General features: G+C 55.6%; 1 protein-coding gene across 1 annotated transcript in view; it reads right to left on the reverse strand.

The window, feature by feature from the left end:
* Positions 1 to 7,622: 7,622 nt before the first annotated feature.
* Positions 7,623 to 20,318, reverse strand: part of CAMK2A (calcium/calmodulin dependent protein kinase II alpha) — a gene marked incomplete at its 5' end in the record, with an annotated part of 64,433 nt that continues 51,737 nt past the window's right edge. The window contains 4 exons of the mRNA XM_082650097.1: positions 7,623 to 10,744; positions 11,007 to 11,235; positions 14,972 to 15,066; positions 17,675 to 17,750. Coding sequence (XP_082506223.1) covers positions 10,741 to 10,744; positions 11,007 to 11,235; positions 14,972 to 15,066; positions 17,675 to 17,750 — 404 coding nt within the window. The 3' untranslated portion in view covers positions 7,623 to 10,740. The remainder of the gene's footprint in view (positions 10,745 to 11,006; positions 11,236 to 14,971; positions 15,067 to 17,674; positions 17,751 to 20,318) is intronic.

Genomic DNA, 20,318 nt, shown 5'->3' on the forward strand with positions numbered 1-20,318 from the left:
GTGGTCCACACATATGGCTGTCTGGTCCCAGTGCTGCCGACTCTGCCTCAGCACACGGGTCCCTGGGCACGGACACCCGAGTGGAGGCAGAGAGCAGAGGGCGGGCGGCACCCCAGGCCTGTAGCCAGAGACCTTGGCATCTTCAATCCCCAGGCTTGGGAGGGGCTGCCCTGGGGTCCCTCCTTCCCCGAGAGATGAGGGTGGGGTGAGAAAACGCCTGATCAGGTCCCTTGCACATGGCATCCTCCAGTGGGGCAGGGTGGCCTGGTGCATCTGTGCCAACCCCTGTGCCCTCTCTGCTGGTGTTTCCCCAACCCATCTGTGTTCTGTTAATAAACACCAATGAAGTCATCTTCCTTACCCTGTCTCCTTACTGCTGAGAGCCACGAGGGGGACAGCACAGAACTTTCTGGTTCCCATCAGACAGATAAAGGGAACTGAGGCTCAGCTGCCTCCTTTCCTGGCCCACCTGGCTTCTGACCCTAGCTTTGCCATTTCTCCTTGGCAGTGGTCGGTGGGTGGGGCTTAGGAAGGATGATGAAGATGAGGAAGGCCCTTAAAGACCACCTAGTCTCCCATTATACATACGGACAAACCGAGGTCCACAGAGGGGAAGAGACCTGCTCAAGGTTACCCAGCAGAGACAGGCAGAGCTGGGGACAAACCAGGGCCTGTCAGCCATCTCCTTTCCCTGGCCAGCTGCCCTCCTTCCCTCCCCAGCTCTTTCCCAGCCTTACCTGCAGTTGCAGCTGGAGCTCCAAGAGTAGAATTGGGAGGAGCCATGACTTTCCCAGGCCGGAAGAATTTCCTGGTTCTACCCACCCCCACCTGGCAGGACCTTGCCAATATAAAAGGGCCCCAGTGCCTTTCAAATGCGAGGCCCAGGTGTTTGCAAAGGCTTTGAATGCGGGTGGAGAGGAAGGGCTGCTGCATACTTCGGATATTAATAAATTTCCCCTAACAAAGGGCCAGGGCCCCCTCCTGCCCCCTCTTTGTTTGGGGCTCTGGGTGGGGGAAGAGAGATGGGTTTGCTAATTTGCAGAGGATGCAGGAATGGCCTTCACAGTTCACAATGCTTCTTCCCACACCCTGGGGGCGGGCTCCAGCCTTGCTCACAAAGCCCCTGGCGCCCGGCCCTCTCAGCACCCCCACAGCCACCTCTGGCCCGGAAGGAGGCGCTCTCCGGGCTTGCTCCAGGATGGAGCCTGAGCTCTAGGACTGAGCATGGCTCGTGAGTACTCCTCACGCAACGCAGCCCCTTGGCTGTAGCCCTGCATCTTGGAAGTCAGGAGCGGAGGATCCTAAGAGTCTAGGCTTTTCTTTTCCCAGATTCCCGAGTCTGCAGTTGGAGGATTCGAGGCATCTACGAACTCCACCAGCCTCAGCTCCTCCAGCCTCACCTCCCTTGCCCTGCTTTCCTCCTGCCTCCGCTCTTCCTGGCCACCGCCCTGCCGCTGCGGTTCCTGGACTGTCCTCCCTGGCCCAGTCTTCCAGTCTGTCCTGCTTTTCCCATTTCCGCTGCTCCGACAGCCTTTCCAGCTGCCCCAGGCTTCTGCTTCCTCTGCTGCCCATGCCATCTCCTTACTGCTCCCGTCCTGATCTCCATATTGACTTCAGATCTCCCTGCCTCATACCAGATGCCAGCCAGGCCCCGATCGCAGTGGGAGCTGATTAAGGACCAGGGACCCACAGCTGGAGGCATCCCTGACAGCACAGTACGCATCGGACAGGAGACATCAGCCCTGTCTGGAGTAGAAGCCCAGCCTGGAATCCTAGAATGTCCCAGCAGGTGCCAAACCCAAGTGCCTACAGGGCCAGGCAGGGAATCCCGGCGAGCAGAGCTGTGGGTGTAAGTGGGAGAGTAAGTGGCATCTGACCCTTAGTGACTATTGGAGAGACAAGAGGGCCTGGTGGGGACTGTGATGAACTGGAGAAGAAGGTATGATGCCTCTCTTAAGGGGGAGCTACCTCAGAAGTGTGGGCCCAGGTCTCCAGATAGCCTGGCTTTTTAAGAGAAGAGGGAAATCTGGATTTTCACGAGACATTTCCCATTTTTAAATGTGGGAAACTGATTCAGAACGTGTAAAAGAGCATGGCTCAGTTAGGGCCTCCTGTCAGCCTCTCAGTGCACGCCGACAGCTCAGCAGAATTAGGGCCTTAGCAGTCGGAGAGGCAGGGCTTGCCTGGGGATCCATGGTGAGAGTGGCCTAGAGCTGAAGCCAGGCCCAGGGCTCCCCACCCCTGCTCAGTGCTCTGCTTCCTGTCTTCGCTAATCTCTGTGTCCATGGACCCCTGACCCTGGGAGGCTGATGGGGGGCCCTGGGAGGCAGTGGATGTGCCTGGCTGGGGTGTGGTGGAGGGGTGACCTGGGGCCCTCCATTCCTGTTCTGGGAGTCATCAGAGACCGAGAGGCACTGAGATGGGGCCGTGGACCATCTGCCGTGACTTCCAGCCTATGATCTGTGAGAGCAAATGGGGGTGGGGGTGGGGCAGAGGAGAGAGAGGCCACACCATTAGGGCAGCCATATTCTCAAGGTTAAGTTAGGGTCAACAGATAACACCGTGGGTCCGCTGGTTATCTTGCTGTTTGGTCCTCAGTAGGCCCTGCCCCCTCCACCACCCCCGCCAAGTTCATCTCTGCATGGTTCCCTGAATAGGCCCAGGTTCCCTGACCCAGTGCCTTCTCCATCTACCCATTGGAATCCTGTCCATCCTCTCAGGTCCCACCTCCATACAGTCTTTATCACCCCCAGGTATGGACTCCTGGGGTCTTCAGGGGGGCTGGCTCAGCCCTACATCTGGTGAGCCCTGCCCAGCCTAGCCTGCACAGAGCACTCACGGTGTTCTGAGACAGCCCATTAATTTCCGTGCAGTTAAGACCCTTACATCACGCTCTTTGGACCCCAGAGTACTTGGGGCAGCAGTAGGGCACCATCGGGGGGGCGGGTGTGCTACTTAGCCACACAGACCTGGGGTCGTTCCCTGCTCTGTCCCTCCTGGCTGTGTGGCCTTGGGGACCCACAGTGCCAGTGCACAGCTTTGCACGATGGATGCAGCATCAATCTAAAAGAAGTTTCTTGGTGGCTCTGGGGACAGCGAGCGAAGAGTTAAGACAGTCCCAGCCCCTCCGAATTCCACGTGACCCGGGGTTGCAGAGCCTCCGGGTCTGCGGTGGACACCGTTCTCCAGACTCATTTTTTGCTAATGGCTCATGGAAAGTTTGGCTCCTTGAGCTCCAGACCACTCCCTCTGGGGCCTGAGGCCTCGCTGACGCTGGTCTTGCCCTGGAAGGGCATCCAGAGCCGCCTCCCACCCGCGGAGCCTTGGTCAGCACCCCTAGAGCACGTCTGCCTGACTTCCTGCTGCCTGACCTTCTCCCCCAGGACTGGGCAGCAGCCCGCCCCCTCTGGCCACATGGAGGCCTCCTCCCGGCACCCCCATCCAGGATCACTTTTCATTTGGGGGAATTTTCCCACTAAAGCCCACAGCATCTGTGAGCTGTGTCCCTTCGAGTATTGGAGTGGGTAGCAGCCCAGGAGGACTCGGACATCCGCTGGTCAGAGCCCAATCTCGACTCCATTGCTCATCGGCTGTGTGACCAGCTGAATCTACTGCCCTTCTCTGAACCCAGGTGTCCTCAGATGTCAAATGGGGAGAATAACTTTCCCCTGGCAGGGGATTAAATGAGGTAATATAGCTGCTTGATGCCTATTAAAAAAAAAAAAGATCAGAATGCTTAACCTAAAACGTGGCATGTAGAAATTCTCTCCAGGTGTCATGGTTCTCAAGAGCCTGCTCTCCCTTGCACAAATAAAGGAACAGGCCTAGCTCGCTCCTTCAACCAACCAACCTGGGGGAAGGAGGGCGGGGGTGGTGTGCTTGGAGCCAGAGACAGGCCAAGACGGAGCCCATGGCTTGCACCTTCCAGCTCCATGGCAAGTGCCTGGGAGGCTAGACCAGCGTCCCCATCAGTAAGATGAATGGGTTGGACAGGAACTGTGTTGTGCCCCACAGAGGTGGCTGGAGGGAGAGCTGTGGGCAGAGGGGAGCTCAGTGCCCCTGCCTGCCCAATTCAGGCTTTTGCCAGTGACCATGCCGTGGAGAGCTACAGGGGGAGCACCACCTCTCTGGAGCCAGATTCAGGGCTTGTCCCCTCTTGCAGGATGGAGTTGTGAGTAGGAGCCCTGATGGTTTCTGCAGTGAGCTAGGATGCCCTGCCTGCCAACCCAGTCAGAGGTGGAGGATGTGGTGTGGGGCTGGGGGCAGTGGGACAGGAATAAAATCCTCTGGGCCAAAAGCCTTGCTTGGACCTTGATTCTGCTGAGCAGGTTCAGGGTCTCAGAGAGTTTGGGGGCTTGGGGTGACGGGAGTCAGAGCCAGGGGAGGGACCGACGGTCAATATTGATCTAGCTGAGTCAGGGGAGCAGGATGGGGAAGCGGGAAGGCTGGGGTGGGGCCTGCCGATAACTGGATCTTCCAGCTGCCAGTGTGACTGTGGGAACCGGGGAAGGGGGTGCTCAACACAGAATTCCCAAACTGGGTTCTTGCTAAGACTACAGCCGCCTGGAGCCCTGCCCAGTCCAGCGTTTCCTAATCCCTGCGGGTGGAGCCTGTATTTTTAGCAAACTTCCCGGGTGATTCTGAGCAGCCAGCCGAGTTCCCATATATATTTGGGGCCCACGGGTTCACCTCTGTTGCTGTAATGATGAGGAAACTGAGGTCCAGAGAGGGAAAGTAACACGCCCAAGGTCACACCAGGAGAGAATGATGATAATCCCCTCCTTTTTCTTGCGGGACGAGATAGTGCACTTCTAGATAACTCCATTCACCATCTGCTGTGGCCCAAGGCCCTGGAAGGGATGGCCGCCCAGAGGGAAGTGGCCTCTGAGACCTTTGCGGGCCCAGGTGGAGAAGGGAGGGTGGGGCTCAACCCAGGAGGAAGGACAAGGAGGGCGTCCATTTCCACAGGACTGGACCTGCCCCACCTTGCCCTCTGCAAACACTCCCAGCACCTGCTGGGAGATGTTCCCTAGAAGGTATACTATGGCCCTGGTCTGGGAAAGGCCATTTCCATTGCTGGGGACCCACCCATGCCCTGGAAAGGCACACCTCCAGCACGGTAGGTTCGGGGCCCTCTCGGCCTTCTGACACCTCTGACCCCCTTCTCCCCGCTACGTGACCCACTGTTCTGGGCTCTCAGCCTGGCTCTTGCCTGCATTCTTCCGCCACATCTCAATCTGCCGATCATCCCCTCAAATCCCCTCCAGAACCCCCAGTCACTGCCACGCCCCTCCTACTCTTTCTTCTAGAGCTCCCACAACCTTCACACCAGGGCCAGCCCTCATCCCAGCCCACCCTGAATGCCGGTTCTCGCTTTCTGGGGTGGCATCAGGGATTCCTGGGGACAGGAGACAAGCTAGCTCATCTCTGGGTCCCCCTCAGAGCCCAGCCCGTCTGCCGCATGCCCTAGCAGTTGTTCGGAGTGGTTCCTATTCCGAGTCTCACCTCCCTCCCTCCCTGGGCCATTTTGGGCAAGTGCTGCCTTCACTTTCTGCACCATCGCGTCCCCTTGTTCGTGGAATGAAGAGAATAGTAGTGCCCAGCAGGGGGGTGAACTGAGGGTTGTGAGAGCACACATAAAGGAGGTCAGGTGTGCACACATTCCAGCAGCACACATTTGTCAGGGGTCTACCCCGGGGTAAGGATGATGATACCTGCTGCGTGCATCCTGAGCGTGGACCAAGCGCTGACCGCCTTCAAGGAGCACACGTTATGTAGACACTTGCTCAGGTGACTTCAAACCAGCACGCTCTGGCGAGGTGGGTAGAGGAGGTCGCGGAGCTCATGGAGGGACCTAACACAGTGCATGCTGGGAAGGAGGCGGGGCCTTCCCGGAGAAGGTACCGCAGCTGTGTCCTGAAGGGTGCGGAGGCATTGCTATGCACCGAGCAAGGAAAAAGAGGGAAACCAGCCCTCTGCAGTGAGTTCTGGCGTAAATGGGCAGTGAACAGGTGGAGACTACAGGTGTAGACCACTAAGAGATGAGGCAGCAGGTGGAAGGGATAGGGGTCAAAGAGATGGGGTTCCTGAGAATCCCAGCCACCGTTTGCTGGCCATCCACAGATGGAGAAACACAGACCAGGGGCCTGGAGAGAACAGAGCTCTGCGTGTTTGAGTCCCGGCTCTCTGTCTTGCAAGAAGCCTCTTTGCCTCTGAGCCTCATTTTCTTCATCTTCAAAATAGGGCTGTTGTAACTGGGACAAGAGGTGTGAAATCACTTTGTGAACTGTAAAGGATCATGCCTCTGTAGATAATAATAGTGCTTTAAGTGGAGCTGGTACTTTGCGAGGTAAAGGATACTTCCTGAGGTCTACCGGAAGCTCCCAGAGCTTCGCAGGCACACAGAACCCCGGACCTCCTGTAACCTGCTCCTAGGCTGCCACCTGCCGGCAAGTGCCTGCAATGGCAGCCCAGGCTCTCAAGTCCTTCCTGCTGCCCAGGCGGGAGATCCAAGGCGCCTGAAGGCTCAGGTCCAAGCAGTCCTGGCGCTGCCGTGCCAGGCTCCAGGGCAAGAGTGCAAATGAAAGCCTTAGGCCCCCCTGCGGCCCGCTTCCTTGTGCTTTTCAGCCTTACTGCCAAGGTCCTCACGTGTGTGAGGGGCACATGCCCCATAGACACGCCCCCCTGGCCGCCTCACAGGCCAGCAGGCAGGACAGACCCAGAAAGCAGCTGGCGTGGGTATTCTGGAGCCCAGACACCCGTAGCGTGGTCTGGAGAGGACCATAGGCTCCAAAAGTCACAACCCCCCAATCTTGTGGAATCAGGCCTCTTAGGTAGGGGGGGGGCATGGCTTACAGTGAGCAACTCATCTGTTTTGCCTGGGACTTCGGGTTTCGCACTGAAAATTCCATGTCAGCAAACGGGATGGTTGGTCACCCTCTCATGGCCTGAGGGGGCCAAAGCCTCTGCATCACCACCCTGGCCCAGCCTGAGCAGCTTGGGCTCAGGGAACCACACTGGCCTCTAATGCAGCAGTGGCCTCCCTTCTTCCAGTAAAGCCAGCCCACCACCCCTCGCAGCAGCCCCAGCACAGGTGAAACTGCCCCCGACACTAGTTTCACAGATAGTTTGTGGGTAAAGAGACCCTTCCTCCCCCTCTGACATTCTCCAAACCCCTCTCCAGGGGCTCTGAGGCCTGGGGGCTTGCCTGTGAGGTTGGGCGGGAGGAAAAGGAATGGGTGGGGAGGGACTTCTTCTGGAACAACCTCCTCATTATACAAGGAAACCAAGGCCCAGAGGAGAAGAGCCTGGCCCCAGGCTCCCCGAGGGAGACTCTGCTGTTGGCCACTGGAGGCAACTCACGCCTACCCATTGCTCTTGTTAAGGGCACTCCACGTGCCTGAGACGGAGCCAACCCCATCCCAGCCTCTAAGGCTGGGGCACGTGGTCCAGGCATAATCCCACAGTGATTGGCTCAGACTTAAGCACGTGACCACGTTAGTCCAATCAGAATGAAGACCTGGGCCTTCATTGTGCAAATGCCAAGAACTAGAACAGGAAACTGACAAACTCTCCCAGTGCCCTGCTTGACCAAGACAGAGAGACAGCCAGTGCACAGAAGTTTGTAGCTATTTATTGCACTGAAAACACCAAGAATAAAACAGACACCCCTTCTTCCCCCCAACCCCACAATAGCAGAAAGTTTGAGCAGTGGTCATTCAAGTTCACAGCCACATATTTTAAAAAAGGAAGAACGGAAACAAAACCCCAAACAAATAGTAACAAAGAAACCAGCACAGGGAGTCTGGCAAATACATCCCCAAAAGGGTCTCCCTTTGACGGGAGACAGGAGGCCAGGGGTCAGGATCAGCGCTTGCTGGGCGCACGCCCGGGAGAATGCTTTCCCGTTAACGTGTTTGCATGCTGGAGCCTAGGACTTGTCTTCGGTGTGGATTTTTTGCATCTGCAGGACGTTTGACTGTCCGGTGGGGTTGGGCTCTGGGCCGCGCTTTGTCTGCCAGTCTCCCCTGCCTGCTGCTTTGGGATCACACCGGTACCCTGTGGTCCACACCGGCTGGCTGCGCACCCACAGGCTTGGCCTTCGCAGTGGGGCCATCTTGGCCTGGGGTAGGGACCGGCCTCCACTTCTCTGGCACCCAGAGAGGGGCACAGTGGACAGGAGGTGCGTCAGCAGATGAAAGGCAGGACGTTGGTGTCCTCCAGCTCAGCTCCCTCTGGTGGGGAACCGAGGGCAGAGCGGGGAAAAGACTTTCCCAAGGTCACACAGCAAGTCTGGTCAGAGCTGGGAATGGAATTCTAATCACCCCCAAACTGTGGCTCTTTCCCCCGCAGTCCCCTGCTGATTAGTAGAGGACAGGCACCAAAGAGGGGGATGAGGGGCAGGCGGGGGAGGGAGGGGGGACTGGTCAGGCCCAGAAAAGAACAGGAGTCCAGCCAGTGACTCACACTGTCAATTCTCATGGGCGTATTGGGCTTCACCTCACCATCCTGTTTGATCCCGCATCAGCCCTGCCACATAGGCTGGGCGGGAATATTTAACCCCTTTAACAGAGGGGGAAACTGAGGCTGAAGGAAGGACCAGACTTTGCCTTGGTAATGGCAGCAACCGCTCACCTTTGGCTTGGGGATGGCTGTGGGAGCTGGCAGACAGCAAGGGAGGCAGGCGGTTTGGCTGCTGGAGCGCTGGGCTCATTGGGCCTTACTGGGAAGCCTTCTGGACCTGGGGCAGGCCAAATGCCCGCCCGGGCCTTGGCAGCAGGGTCTCTGCCAAGGATAGAGTCCAGTGATCGACCAGTTTGGAGACCAGGAGGGCTGGGCAGCCTCTCTCCTGGCCTACGGCCCCCACCCAGCCTGCCTCACCTGTCCCGCGGGCAGGAACTCTTGAGAATGGGCCCAGCAGACAGCTCATGATAGGGGAAAACTCAGAAAGTCCTGGGTCACATCCCCACCAGTCCGGCTCCACTCAACACCCAGGATTCCCCAGAGGTTTGGGGGAATCAGAGACTCCTCCAAATCTTTGGGGATGTGGCTCTTCCTCCCCTAAAATCCTCCAGAGGGGAAAGTATCTCATCCTGGCAAAACACGGCCACACAGAGGCCAAAAGCACAGAGAGGCAGCAACATAATTCCGAGTCGGACACTGAGAATACAACCTCTATTTTTTTTTTTTGTCCAAAACATGTAGGTTGGTTTTGCTGAGTGTTTTTTCTTCTTTTCTTTTTTTTTTTTTCAACATACTTACTGCATATAAAGTCATGCAAAGAAAAACAGTGCAGACAGTAGATCCTGGTGGAGGTACCAAGGCATTCCACATCAGAGTCAATCCCAAGGGAAGAGGGAAAGAGAAAGGAAGAAAGAGATGCAAACCCACAGCTGCAGGAGGAGGTGCGAAGAGGAGAAATCCCAGCGCTCTTTTTGGACCCGCATGAAGACACATGCTCGTGAACCCCCCAAAGCTGGGTGGGGGGCGCTGAGGGGGGGTGTGCAGATGTGGGGGATGAAATCCTGGGAAGCACGGTAGTAAGGACCCCAGTTTGGGAGGCAAGCAAGGTAAAGTCCAGGTACTGCCACCCTGACAGCTTCCCCCACTCTCTCTGCCCTGATTTGCTGTTTCTAACACCTGATGCTTCTCCAGTCCGCAAGGGAAGCTGGGGACTGAAATGTCAGAGAGATCCTTCCCCCGGGGGCTGAGTCCATCTCAGCCCCAGATAACCACAAGTGACAAAGTCCATCTCAGCGATGACCAAAAAAAAAAAAAAAAAGACCAAGAACAGAAAAAAATACCCCTCAGCCCTCTTCCCACCTCCCTTCCCAACCCAGACCTTCTCACCAATTTGAGAGGTCTGGTTATTACATAAATATCCATTAACGCAAAATCCATTTACGAAACACAGAAGTTTGGCTATAAAAAGGCATGCGGTCCAAGTAGAAGTGATACCTAAACGCTGTTTTCTTTCGCCCCCCAAAAGCAATCAGATTCTCTCCCTTGGATGTGATGAAGCTGGAATTCTCCGGGCCTGATGGAAGGGTGGAATGCGCCGTTAGTGTTGGAAGTAAATGTCAGCAGGAGGAGGAAGGAAAGAAGGGGGGGCACCCTGAGAGGATTGCGCTCCCCACACTGAGGGAGGAGGGTCGGCTGGAGAGCAGGAGAGCAGGACAGGATGGGAGAAGAGTTAGGAAGGCAGTTTGAGGCGGGAGGCTCCTGGCATCTGCTCCTCTCTCCCCCTCTCCCCCGGGGGAGGTTGGCTCGGGGGACTGGGCGTTCTTCTGCCCTTCCCTAGAGGAGCCCGGGAGAGGCGAGATCAGGGAGAGGATCTGGAAGTTGCCACACTCCTCCCAGCTCCGCCCCTCCTCCCCAGCCCCTGGATGAATACACAGCTGGGCACTGTGGCTTCCGGCCAAGGCAAGACCAGGCCAATGACAGCTGAGGGGAGGGGGGTGGGTCCTCAGGTCCAGCACCCAGGGCACGTGGGCCTGAGGAAGCCCTGCCCTGGCAGGGGACGGGTGGTGACGGGGAGATGTCGCCATTTGCTCTGAAGTCATGATGGCTTTTGTGAACAGGCAGGTTTTCTTGACACAGGTATGAAGGTGATGGTGATGGTGGTGGTGATGGGATGATGTGATTGGGGGAATTCCAGCTAAATCCAAGTGGGAGAACCAGCAGCCACATTCCACGGACGAACGGTGGATCTCTGCGGTACAGTGCCCCCAGCCTGGTCCTTCAGCTGTAAGACATGGTATGTGTGGTGCGTAACGTGGGTGCTTCCGAGGGCACCCAGCCTGCCCACCTCCTTGGATGGAGTTCAAGCTGCCTCCTGTGGGTCCCCCCAGCTCTTCCCCCTCACCCCCTGGGGCCTCCAGGCCTGATCTCCTCCCTGTGGTCTTCCCAGCCGCCGGGTTCCCCAACGTGTACCGTCTCCAGACAGGCACCACCCCGTTCCTTTAGATTATCCTGAATAACAGATGGCAGGAAGGAGGGGCTCTTACTGGGGCAGGACGGAGGGCGCCCCAGATCTGTGGAAGTGGATGATCTGCCATTTGCCATCCCGGCGGTGCCAGACGCGGGTCTCTTCCGACTGGGCCGTGCGGGGGATGCCGCCGGCATCCAGGTACTGCGTGATGCGGATGTAGGCGATGCAGGCCGCCTCGTCACCCATCAGGTGAATGTGGGGATTCAGGATGGTGGTGTGCACAGGCTTGCTGTTCCGGGACCACACTGCAGGCGGGGATGGGAGGGGGCAGAGGGGTCGCACCTGGGGGCCTCCTGCCTCGCTTCCTTCACTTCCCCAATTCTCAGCAACCCTCTCGGCAAGAGGCACCTCTGCCTGCCTCGCTTCCCGAAGAGTGGGGCTCTGTGACAGGGCTCAGCTCCCTGGGAGTCAAGCTCATATCCCAGCTGAGATACAGTGGACTTCAAAACAAGCTGAATTCTTCAAATGCAGGGGAATGGAATTTTCAAATCATAGTGTCTCAGACACGCAGGTGAATGGGGAACCAGGTGAGCTTACACCAGAGCCTCAACCCAGATCCCTGTAGAGGCCAGGAGAGTACATTAACAAGGAGGCTGAACTGGATATAAGATGCTAAATGACAACGGACCCTTCGTCTCTGGGCCAGGGGGACAATAGGGAGTGGTGGTGAATAGGACACCGTGTCCCTTCTATGGAGGTGCCCTGCACACAGCTTCCCTGGTGTTTGCTATGTAAGTGGGACCCGTGTTGCCACACCTGATTTTTCAAGAGAATCTAGAAATCTGGATTTTTATGTCGAATGCCTCATTTTTAATTATTGGCATCAAATTCAAATTTAAAACATCATACAGACCCCATGAAACATGTGTAGTCCAGCTATGGCTTGTGGGTCCCTCATTTGCCACCTCTATTCTCAACATGTAGAATGATGGAAACTTGAAGAATATTAAAATTGTATAATCTTAGAATCTTGGAATTATAAGGATGGTGTTGGTGGTGATGGGGTGAAGTCGTGGAACTTTTCAGCGTTAGAGGGCAATGCATAGCTCTTGTAATCATGGCAGAACTGACAAAAGTACCAGAAACCGGCTCTCTCTATGTGAAATATTACTATTATTATTATCATCATCACCACTATCATCATCATCTTGGTTCTAGGAACTCTCAATGTTTTCAGCAAGATAGAAAACAAAAGCACAGAAAGACGATGACCTAGGGAGGGGCTGGACAGGGATCACCAGGATCTTGGCTTCAGAGGAACCCTCATGCCTTTTCTTAGTGCAGCCCAAACGTATCCGAATCCATGGAGAGCTGATTTAAAATATAGACTACCCAGCCCCACCCTTCAAGATGCCAGTTCAGGAATCTATAATATTAAAAAGCTCCCTCTCCCCGCTCCCTCCCCCATCCTCTGATTCTGATGCCCAGACAGGTTTGTGAGCCACTGATTTCCTGAAAAATGTTAAAAAAAATTTTTTTTTTCCAGGACTTCAGAAAGCATCCAATAGTATCCACCCCTAAATATTCCAATCACACTATACCCAGGCTTTGGATAAATGACTCAAAATCACTAAGTCTTACATATGTAGACTAAGAGACTTTTACAGTTCTGGGACCTTGGACAGAGAGAGTGCAGAGCTTTTGTGTTATATAGGCTTGGGGGTGACCTCAAGGTCAGAGGTCAGAGGTCACCCCATGGCCCTCCCACAAAATGCAAGGAGGCCTCCATAAGCAGCCTTGACAGCATCTGGGGCTGGAGGCACTCAACACCGTCTAGTTCAATGCATCCATTTAGCAGACCTGGAAACTGAGGTCCAGAGAAGCAATCGGACTTGTCCAAAGCTAGGCCAGTTTCTGAAAGAAATGCAGTAGAACCTAAAAGAAGTCGGTCTCGAGGTGGGTCTAAATTAGGACAATCCAGAACAATCTCCAAAGGGACAAACAGAGCTTAGTATTGTTGAGGGCGCTGGGCCTTACTGTTGTCTGCCAGGGCGAGGGTCCTGAGGGTCATTTGTAGAGCAGTGGCCACCCTCATGTGGTATCTTCTGAACAGACTCTAGGCTTGCATTTTCTATCCTCATGGATAGAATGGGAGAAAGGGCCAGGTCCTCCCGCAGGATAAAGCAGGCAGGAGGGTGGGACTTGCCCCAGGGCAGGCAGTTACTCTGGGTCTTGGTCTTGTGGGTCCTTTGATGTGACCAGGTGTCCAAGCCCAGAGTCCAGCGGGCTGGTGCTGTGATGGGGCTCGCTGCCAGGATGCAGATCAAGGGCTAGCACAGCCGTCTGTGTTTTTTTTCCCTTTTGCCATCCCTCAGTCTTCAGAGCCGGTTCAGCCCGGTCTCTGCTCTGCTCTGTGGGGATTGTGGAATTCTCTGGGGAACCAGTGCCCCCCACCCCCCAGGACAGACGAGTATAGAGGTGACCATGGTGATCAGCTAGGGAACTCCAGGGTGACGGGGACGGTGGGGTCCAGCCACCTCTCCTCACATTCTATCTCCATTGCTAGCCTTAGAAAATCAGAGTTTGATGTGTCAAAGGAAAATGCAACTTCCTTCTTCACGGCTTTTTGGGGATGCCCTTAAGCCCTCATACTCTACAAGATTCCATCAGACTGCGTGCAGGCAGGAGAGGAGTGTCCGTCTAGGGACACTAATGCCCAGGTGAGGGGGGAGCACAGGGAAGGAAGGAGGCGCTGGAGAGAATCAGGACCGGGTTCTGCTGCCAACTTTCTGGGTTCCTTTGGACAAGTCATTCCCTTCTCTGGACCTCTGTACAATGAAGAGTTGGACTAGATCCAACTTCAGTTGCTTAGGTATCACCTTTATTTTTACCATCTACCTGTACTTACTTTATGAAAATATTTCCTTAAACTGATTCACTTTATTAATTTATATGAATTTATTTTAAAAGAAAACTTTCTAGTACAATCATTAATGAATAACCAGTCTCATAGAATACAATTTTAATAATAAGTCCAGTTAAAATAAAACCAAGTTATGTAATCCTAGCTCCATGCTCTTGCCTGCAAGGGACCTGAGCCTGAGACCACTCTCTTTCTGATAATGAGGTGAGTTAGAAAGCATTAGGTGCTTGGGACAGACTAGCGTTAAACTGACCCTTTCCTCTTGGCGGAGCCGGATGTACTGAAAGAGAATTTAGATAGGGACAAACTTTCTCACTGTGTGAACCAATGCTGTTTCAACTGGTGTCCACATGCACCGGAAATCACCCAGCATAGCCTTGGTGGTACGTGCCTTCCCTCTGGGGGACCCTGGATGTGCCACTTCTCAGGGCCTCCCTCCGGGTCCTGAGCTGCAGGAGTCTAACCTGCGTGTGCTTTGGTTCGTCCCCGTCTGACCCCTGGCCAAGGTGAGACACAGACACAGGCAGAAAGCGCCCTAGGTCAGGCCCAGCCTCAGCCCCCTGACAGCCCCGGGTTGCAAAGCTGCCAGGGTCTCTCCTGCAAAGGAGAGGCCCGGGAAGGACAGACATGCGGACAGAGACCTAGACAAATAGGCAGGGCACAGCAGTGTGAGCTTTGTCCTCTCCTTCCCCAGACTGCCCACCCACGGGGGCACCTGCACAACAACAGCCCATGTGCCAGCTTGCGACCAGCTGGGCAGCTGGGGTGGCTGCAGGCATTCAGGTGACTGTAACTTGGGGGTGTGCCCTGGTGGGAAGGCTCCCTTATCTGTAGAAAGGGAAGAAAGGTCTTCCCCAGGCCCTACCAGGGTCATGGGCAGGCGAGGGCTGGGAGGGCTTGTCACGCTCGTCCCAAGTCCCCATCCGCAGCCACTGGCGTCGGACGGTCCAGGGTTCGGGGAGGGAGCCAAGATGGTACCAACCCCTGTCCACACAGGACCTTCCTCTTCGCTGCCTCCTGAGCTGCCCCGGGGGCCCTGCCCGTCACCCTGCTGTGCCATCTGGCAGGACACGGAAAAGAGCAGACAACAGGCAGCCCAGAGGGAAGGGATTGCTCACGGTTTTCAAAATAGAATCGATGGAAGTCCAGGCCCTCGACCAGGTTCCCTAGGGCCTCGGGTTCGAAGGCTGTCATCCCGGGGTCACACATCTTCCTGGGGGGAGGAAGTCAGAGGAAAGATGGGCTAGGGTGGCCTCTCGGGTGCCCCCCTCTAAATTCCAGGGGCCTGGACCCTGGGAAGGCAAGCCTGTGAAATAAAAGTGACTGCACCCACCTCACAGGATCAGTGAGGTTGGCGGATGGGACAGGGCTGGTCCAGTTACGGTGTGGGGCAATGCTGACTGGCTAGTGCCACTGAGAACTAGGAAGCCTGGGTCCAGGTCGTGGCTCTGCCACTTACAGGTTATGAGACCCCCAGCAAGGGGCTTAACCTCTCTAAGCAAGAGCACCATGAATGTCGTGCATGGTACGCTGCCCCAAGGCTCCGGCGGGGATAATTCAGCCTGTACACTCCTCTCCAAATTACATCCCCCGCCCAGGGCAGCAGATCCATCCAGACAGGGCTTTTCCTAAATGGTCTTCCTTGGGTGGGGAGACATTTTCCTTCACTAAAGTGAAGCAACTTCTGTTCACCAAGCAGGTGTGTCCCTGGAGGGAGTGCGTTCTGCTACTTTAAACAAAGTTGCCCTATTGTTGGCAGCAGCCCTCCTGGTGAGCCACACTTTCCTCTTCTGTAAGATGAGGAAAACAGCATTCCAAGAAAGGATGCCTGGGAGGAAGGAGCGCAGGGCATGGCCGAGGAGGCCCACTGCTCTGCATTTTTGGCTCGGTGCTCCCACCCAGGTCTGTTTTCTGGGAGACCCTGACAGCCAGACGGAGGAAGGAAAAACCTGTCTCCCCCACCCCTAGGTCTCTGGGATCTTCTGTAACACAACATGGACCCCTGTGATGATGACAATGAAGCCAGGGACAGGAAGCACCCCAGGCCAGTCAAAGATCCTGACACGGGGAGGGACTGAAAACAGTGGAGGAGGGCACTTGGCCAGCATCGTCTGAGCTGGACGCCGTGGGGAGAGCAGGGCACTCTGCCCTTGCTCTGCCCTGACTGCCCTGTCTCTGTGACTCCAGACAACTCGCTTCTCCACTCAGGACCTCACATTCTCCAGATGGAGCTGGAGGTTGTGCTCAGACCATATGGGACGCTCAGGACCCTTCCAGATCCAGAATCCTCTAAGGCTGGGGGTCTGAGCCCTGACCGTCTGGAAGACTAAGCAGCCCCTGGCCAAGAGGAGCCCTTCTCCAGAGGGTCTCTGGGTGTCCCTGCCTCTGAAGGACCCTCTGCTCCAATTCCATTGTACGTGTAGGGAAACTGAGGCTCAGTGAGACAAAGGAGCTTATCCAGGGTGACACAGGGCCAGACTCGGCACCATAGGCCCCAGAGGTCATGGCAAGTGGTCAGAACCTAGACTGGGCTGCAGATGCCAGAGGAAGTGACATCACAGAGGTGGGAGGCTTGGGGTCCATAGGGGCCACCTCTCTTTCCCTTTCTCCCTGGCTGTGCCCTTCCAGAGCCACTCTTGGGCTCTCCCATCGCTGACTTAATTCTTTCTAGGACCGGATGCAAAACCCGTTCAACAGCGCATTTCCATGCTTTTATGCAACCCGCAGGGGCACATGTGCACACACACCCGTGCACACCCCTTGTGCACGCAGTCACAAACGTGCATGTGTGGGCAACTGCGTCACACTCACATGTACAAGCGGCCTCCGTCTCACACCTGCACCTTCCAAGATCCTTGTTCCTCCAGAGACAATCAGTAGATGGCTGGGGCTTTGCCACCGGCTGCTGCTGAAACCCTCCCACAGTTAGGATGTGCCTGGACTGCCAAGCCTTTGAGAGACAAACTTCAGCTCCTGGACATAGTGGTAACCAAGATCAGGCTGCCCGAGGAGCAAAGCCCAGCCCAGTTATTCCCATCTCACCTGAACCCAATAAGCAAAGGTCATTCTGCCCTTAGTTGGCAGCTTTCGTCCACCAAAAAGCATATGTGGGGTCTTCAGGCCCAGGCCTCGTTAGCTCTGGCCAAGATGTTGAGGCCTCAGCCCAGAATCCTGGCTCTCCTGGGGGCCAGCGGAAGGCCTGCTTCCAGGCCAGACCAGCAAGGCTGAGGGTGGCCACCAGGGGGCGCTCCAGCCCAGCCTTTGCACAGAGCTGCCCCCCCAACAGCTGATCAGGTGTGTAGAGGATGTCTCATACCACCTGTTTCATATCATGCTATTTTTGTGCACTCTGCCTTATCCCCAGAGGATGTAAGATTCCTTCTGGAGGTTCTTTTGCTCACCCCTACTCACTGGATGTACAAACGCTATGGGTTCCTGCCTGCTTCTTCTCATCTGAGGTCATAGGAGGTCCAGGGTGAGGCCCCAGGCCCATGTGGCAGGACCCAGCTCATCTCCTGAGGAGGTCCATGTTGTGGTGGAGACCCACCCACTCTGTCCTTGGGGAAGCAAAAGAGTTTTGTTGGAGTTCCTCCTGGGGAACAAGATAGGAGCAGGACTGAGATATAGACAAGTATTGTGAACAGAAAGCTTAATGAAAGCGTGAAGTCTGAAGGCAAACCAGAAATATGAGTTCAGCCTGATTCACAGCACATGCAGAGTGAGTAAATGAGGGTCAGAGACAAGGACCCCCAAAGGTAGCCATCAGCACCCCCTGATCAACAATCCAGGCGGGACATGCAGAATGGACCCAGCCGACTCACGTGTAGGACTCAAAATCTCCATTGCTTATGGCTTCAATCAGCTGTTCTGTCACTTTTATAATTTCTTGTTTCCGCACTGTAAGGCAGGAGGGAACACAGAGAAATAATAGCGATAGTGATTGGGATGCAGCGCCAACCACAGCTTCCTGAGCCCCTAACATGCGCCAGACCCTGTCCTGGCACCTGAGGGCCTCAGAGAGATTGTCTCGTTTATCCTCACACTGTCCCTGGGTATCATTACTCCCATTTCATGGAAGAAGAAACTGAGGCCCAGAAAGGTGAAGAAAAAAGTGTGAAATTTCCCTCAAATACAATGGGCAGAGCCAGTGTCTTAGTTGGCAGCCTCTGCCTCGAAACAGCATGCATGATTCTGGCTCTAGGCCTGATTTGAACCCAGGCCTCGAGTCCAAAATATGCTTCTCCATTACCTTGTTTTGCCACCTGAATCCAAGCAAGGTCACCTGTGGAGGTTGTCACCAGCAACCATAAACCAGGGGCTCCCCCATGGTCCAAACTGGGGCCACTAAGGGCGGGCTTAGGGCTTACTCATCCCTTAGGTCTGAGTCAGTTTTTGTTCCATTTGGGTGCCTATAGGAATCAGGCACTGAGCCTTCCAGAACTTTCTAGGCAGAATGAATCCCAGTTGCTGACACCTGGCCTCCCCTGTCCACCACTGAAACACCACGAACAGCTGCTGTCTTCCTGGTAGAGGATTAGACATCAGTTTTCTTATCAGGTGTGTGATGTTCTGAGCCCCAGTTTTCCCATCTGTAAAATGGGGACACCATCACCTCTCATACGTTCAGTGCTGAACAAGTTGTGTAAAGAACCCAGGCTTCAGCACCAGACAGGCTTCTTCTAAATCCCACCCCAGGTCTTTACAAGCTGTGCAGCCGTGGGGCACGAGGTTGTTTTCTGGTCCCTCGTATGGAGATGACAATGCCCTCGTCCCGGAGTTGTTATGAGCATGGGATGAGATGATGTGCCTGAGGCACTTGGACCAGAGCCTGGCACACAGTAGGTATACACTGCAAGTGCTGCCTCCTGCATCTGCTCATTACTGCATCTGCTCCTCACAGCCTGGGGGGTAGGGGGAGGCGAGGCCAGTTTCCCCCCATCTGACACATGAGGAGACCGAGCCTCAGCAATGAAGGAATTTGAAGCCAAGTGTTCTGGCTCCCAGCAGGGCTATGCACCCAGAAGCCTCAGGCGTGTTTCCCAGGGCCAGGCCTGCTTCCCTTCCTCCCACAGGCTCAAGCTTAACCTCCAAGCCGGTCAGTGAGCTGGCCTGCTAGAGCAGTCTCAGGTGAGATGGGTGGACATGTTGCCCATTTCTCAGGCTGGGAGCATGGGAGGGAGACGGCTCCTGGAGGAGGCCTTGCCCCTGCCCCTTTCCTCACCAATTGCTGGTGCCATCCCATCCCTCCTCACACTGAGGAGCTCACCTCAGGCCCAGAGGATAAAGAATCGCAGGACACCCAGGCCGCAAGAACGCTTGGGGACCAGGGACTCAGCCTGCTCATCCAACATTGGGGAAACAGAAGCTTGGTAAGGGGTGGGACTTGCCCAAGGACATAGAACATTTTGGGTGCAGAGTTTGGCTCCCAGCCCAGGGCCTTTTCCACAGGACCCAGGAGCTCCAATGCGTTCCGTGATGTGTTGGGCCCACATGCTTGTCTCTTCCCCAGCTCAAATATGAGCTCCATGGAGGCTCGCTGATCCCTGGAGCCTGGAGCAGGCCTGGCCAGGCATTCCTTATGGAGTGAGTGACTGCGCCAGTGCTTAAGCCGCGAATCTTTGAAGCCTCCCAGCACAATTTCATGCGGTTCTCTCCTCCCGGTCAGAGACAAGCTCCCGTCACCGTGGAGGCAAAAGGTGAAATAGTCTGCTCCAGTGGACCAACCGCCCCGAGCAGACTGTGCAGCTCCAAAGCCCATCTCCCTCTCCCCCCGCACCTGCCCCCTCAGGGCAGGGCCCGGTGCCCAGCGCAGCTCTTAGCACGTGGTGGGCGCTCAGTAGACGTAACATCACTGAAGTTACTATCTCCAATGTCAGTCACCACAGTGAGCCGCTAATTCTTTATCTCCTGGCTCTGCAAAGAATCGCCAGCGCTGGGAACGGGTCTGTCTTAGACCATGAGGTCAGCCGGGTGACTCTGGGGTCTTGCCTCGGGCTCAGGCGGAGGCAGCTTGAATGAATGAACGAGCAGATGGACCAAATCAGGGTCTGGGGCTGCTGGCCTTGCCCTGTTCCCTGGAATTGCCCAAGTTGCCTTGTGGCCTCTGTCCCTAGGAGCCCAACAGCCCAGCCTCCTGGTCAACTCTGACCTCCTTCGTGGAAGCTGGGGGATTGAGGATGGGGAGAAACCCACCTCCACCAGGAGACACCTCGTTCCAGCTGCTCCCACATGAAATCAGGGTGATGATGCAGAGCGACTCCACATGCTTTAAGAACCCTTCCCACTTGACATTCCACGAGCCCGTGCTTAATGCCCTTCTCCCGTGGGCCGCTTCTCACCACCATCTCAGACAGGCTACTCAAGCGGTCAAGGGCATGGATTCTGGAGCCAGACCCCCTGAGTTTGGATCCTGGCTCTGCTACTTAGTAACTGTGTTCCCTTGGGCAAGATACTTCCTCCTACCTC

The sequence above is a fragment of the Grampus griseus genome (genome assembly GCF_964374135.1).
Source record: "Grampus griseus genome assembly, chromosome: 3".
Lineage (NCBI taxonomy): Eukaryota > Metazoa > Chordata > Mammalia > Artiodactyla > Delphinidae > Grampus > Grampus griseus.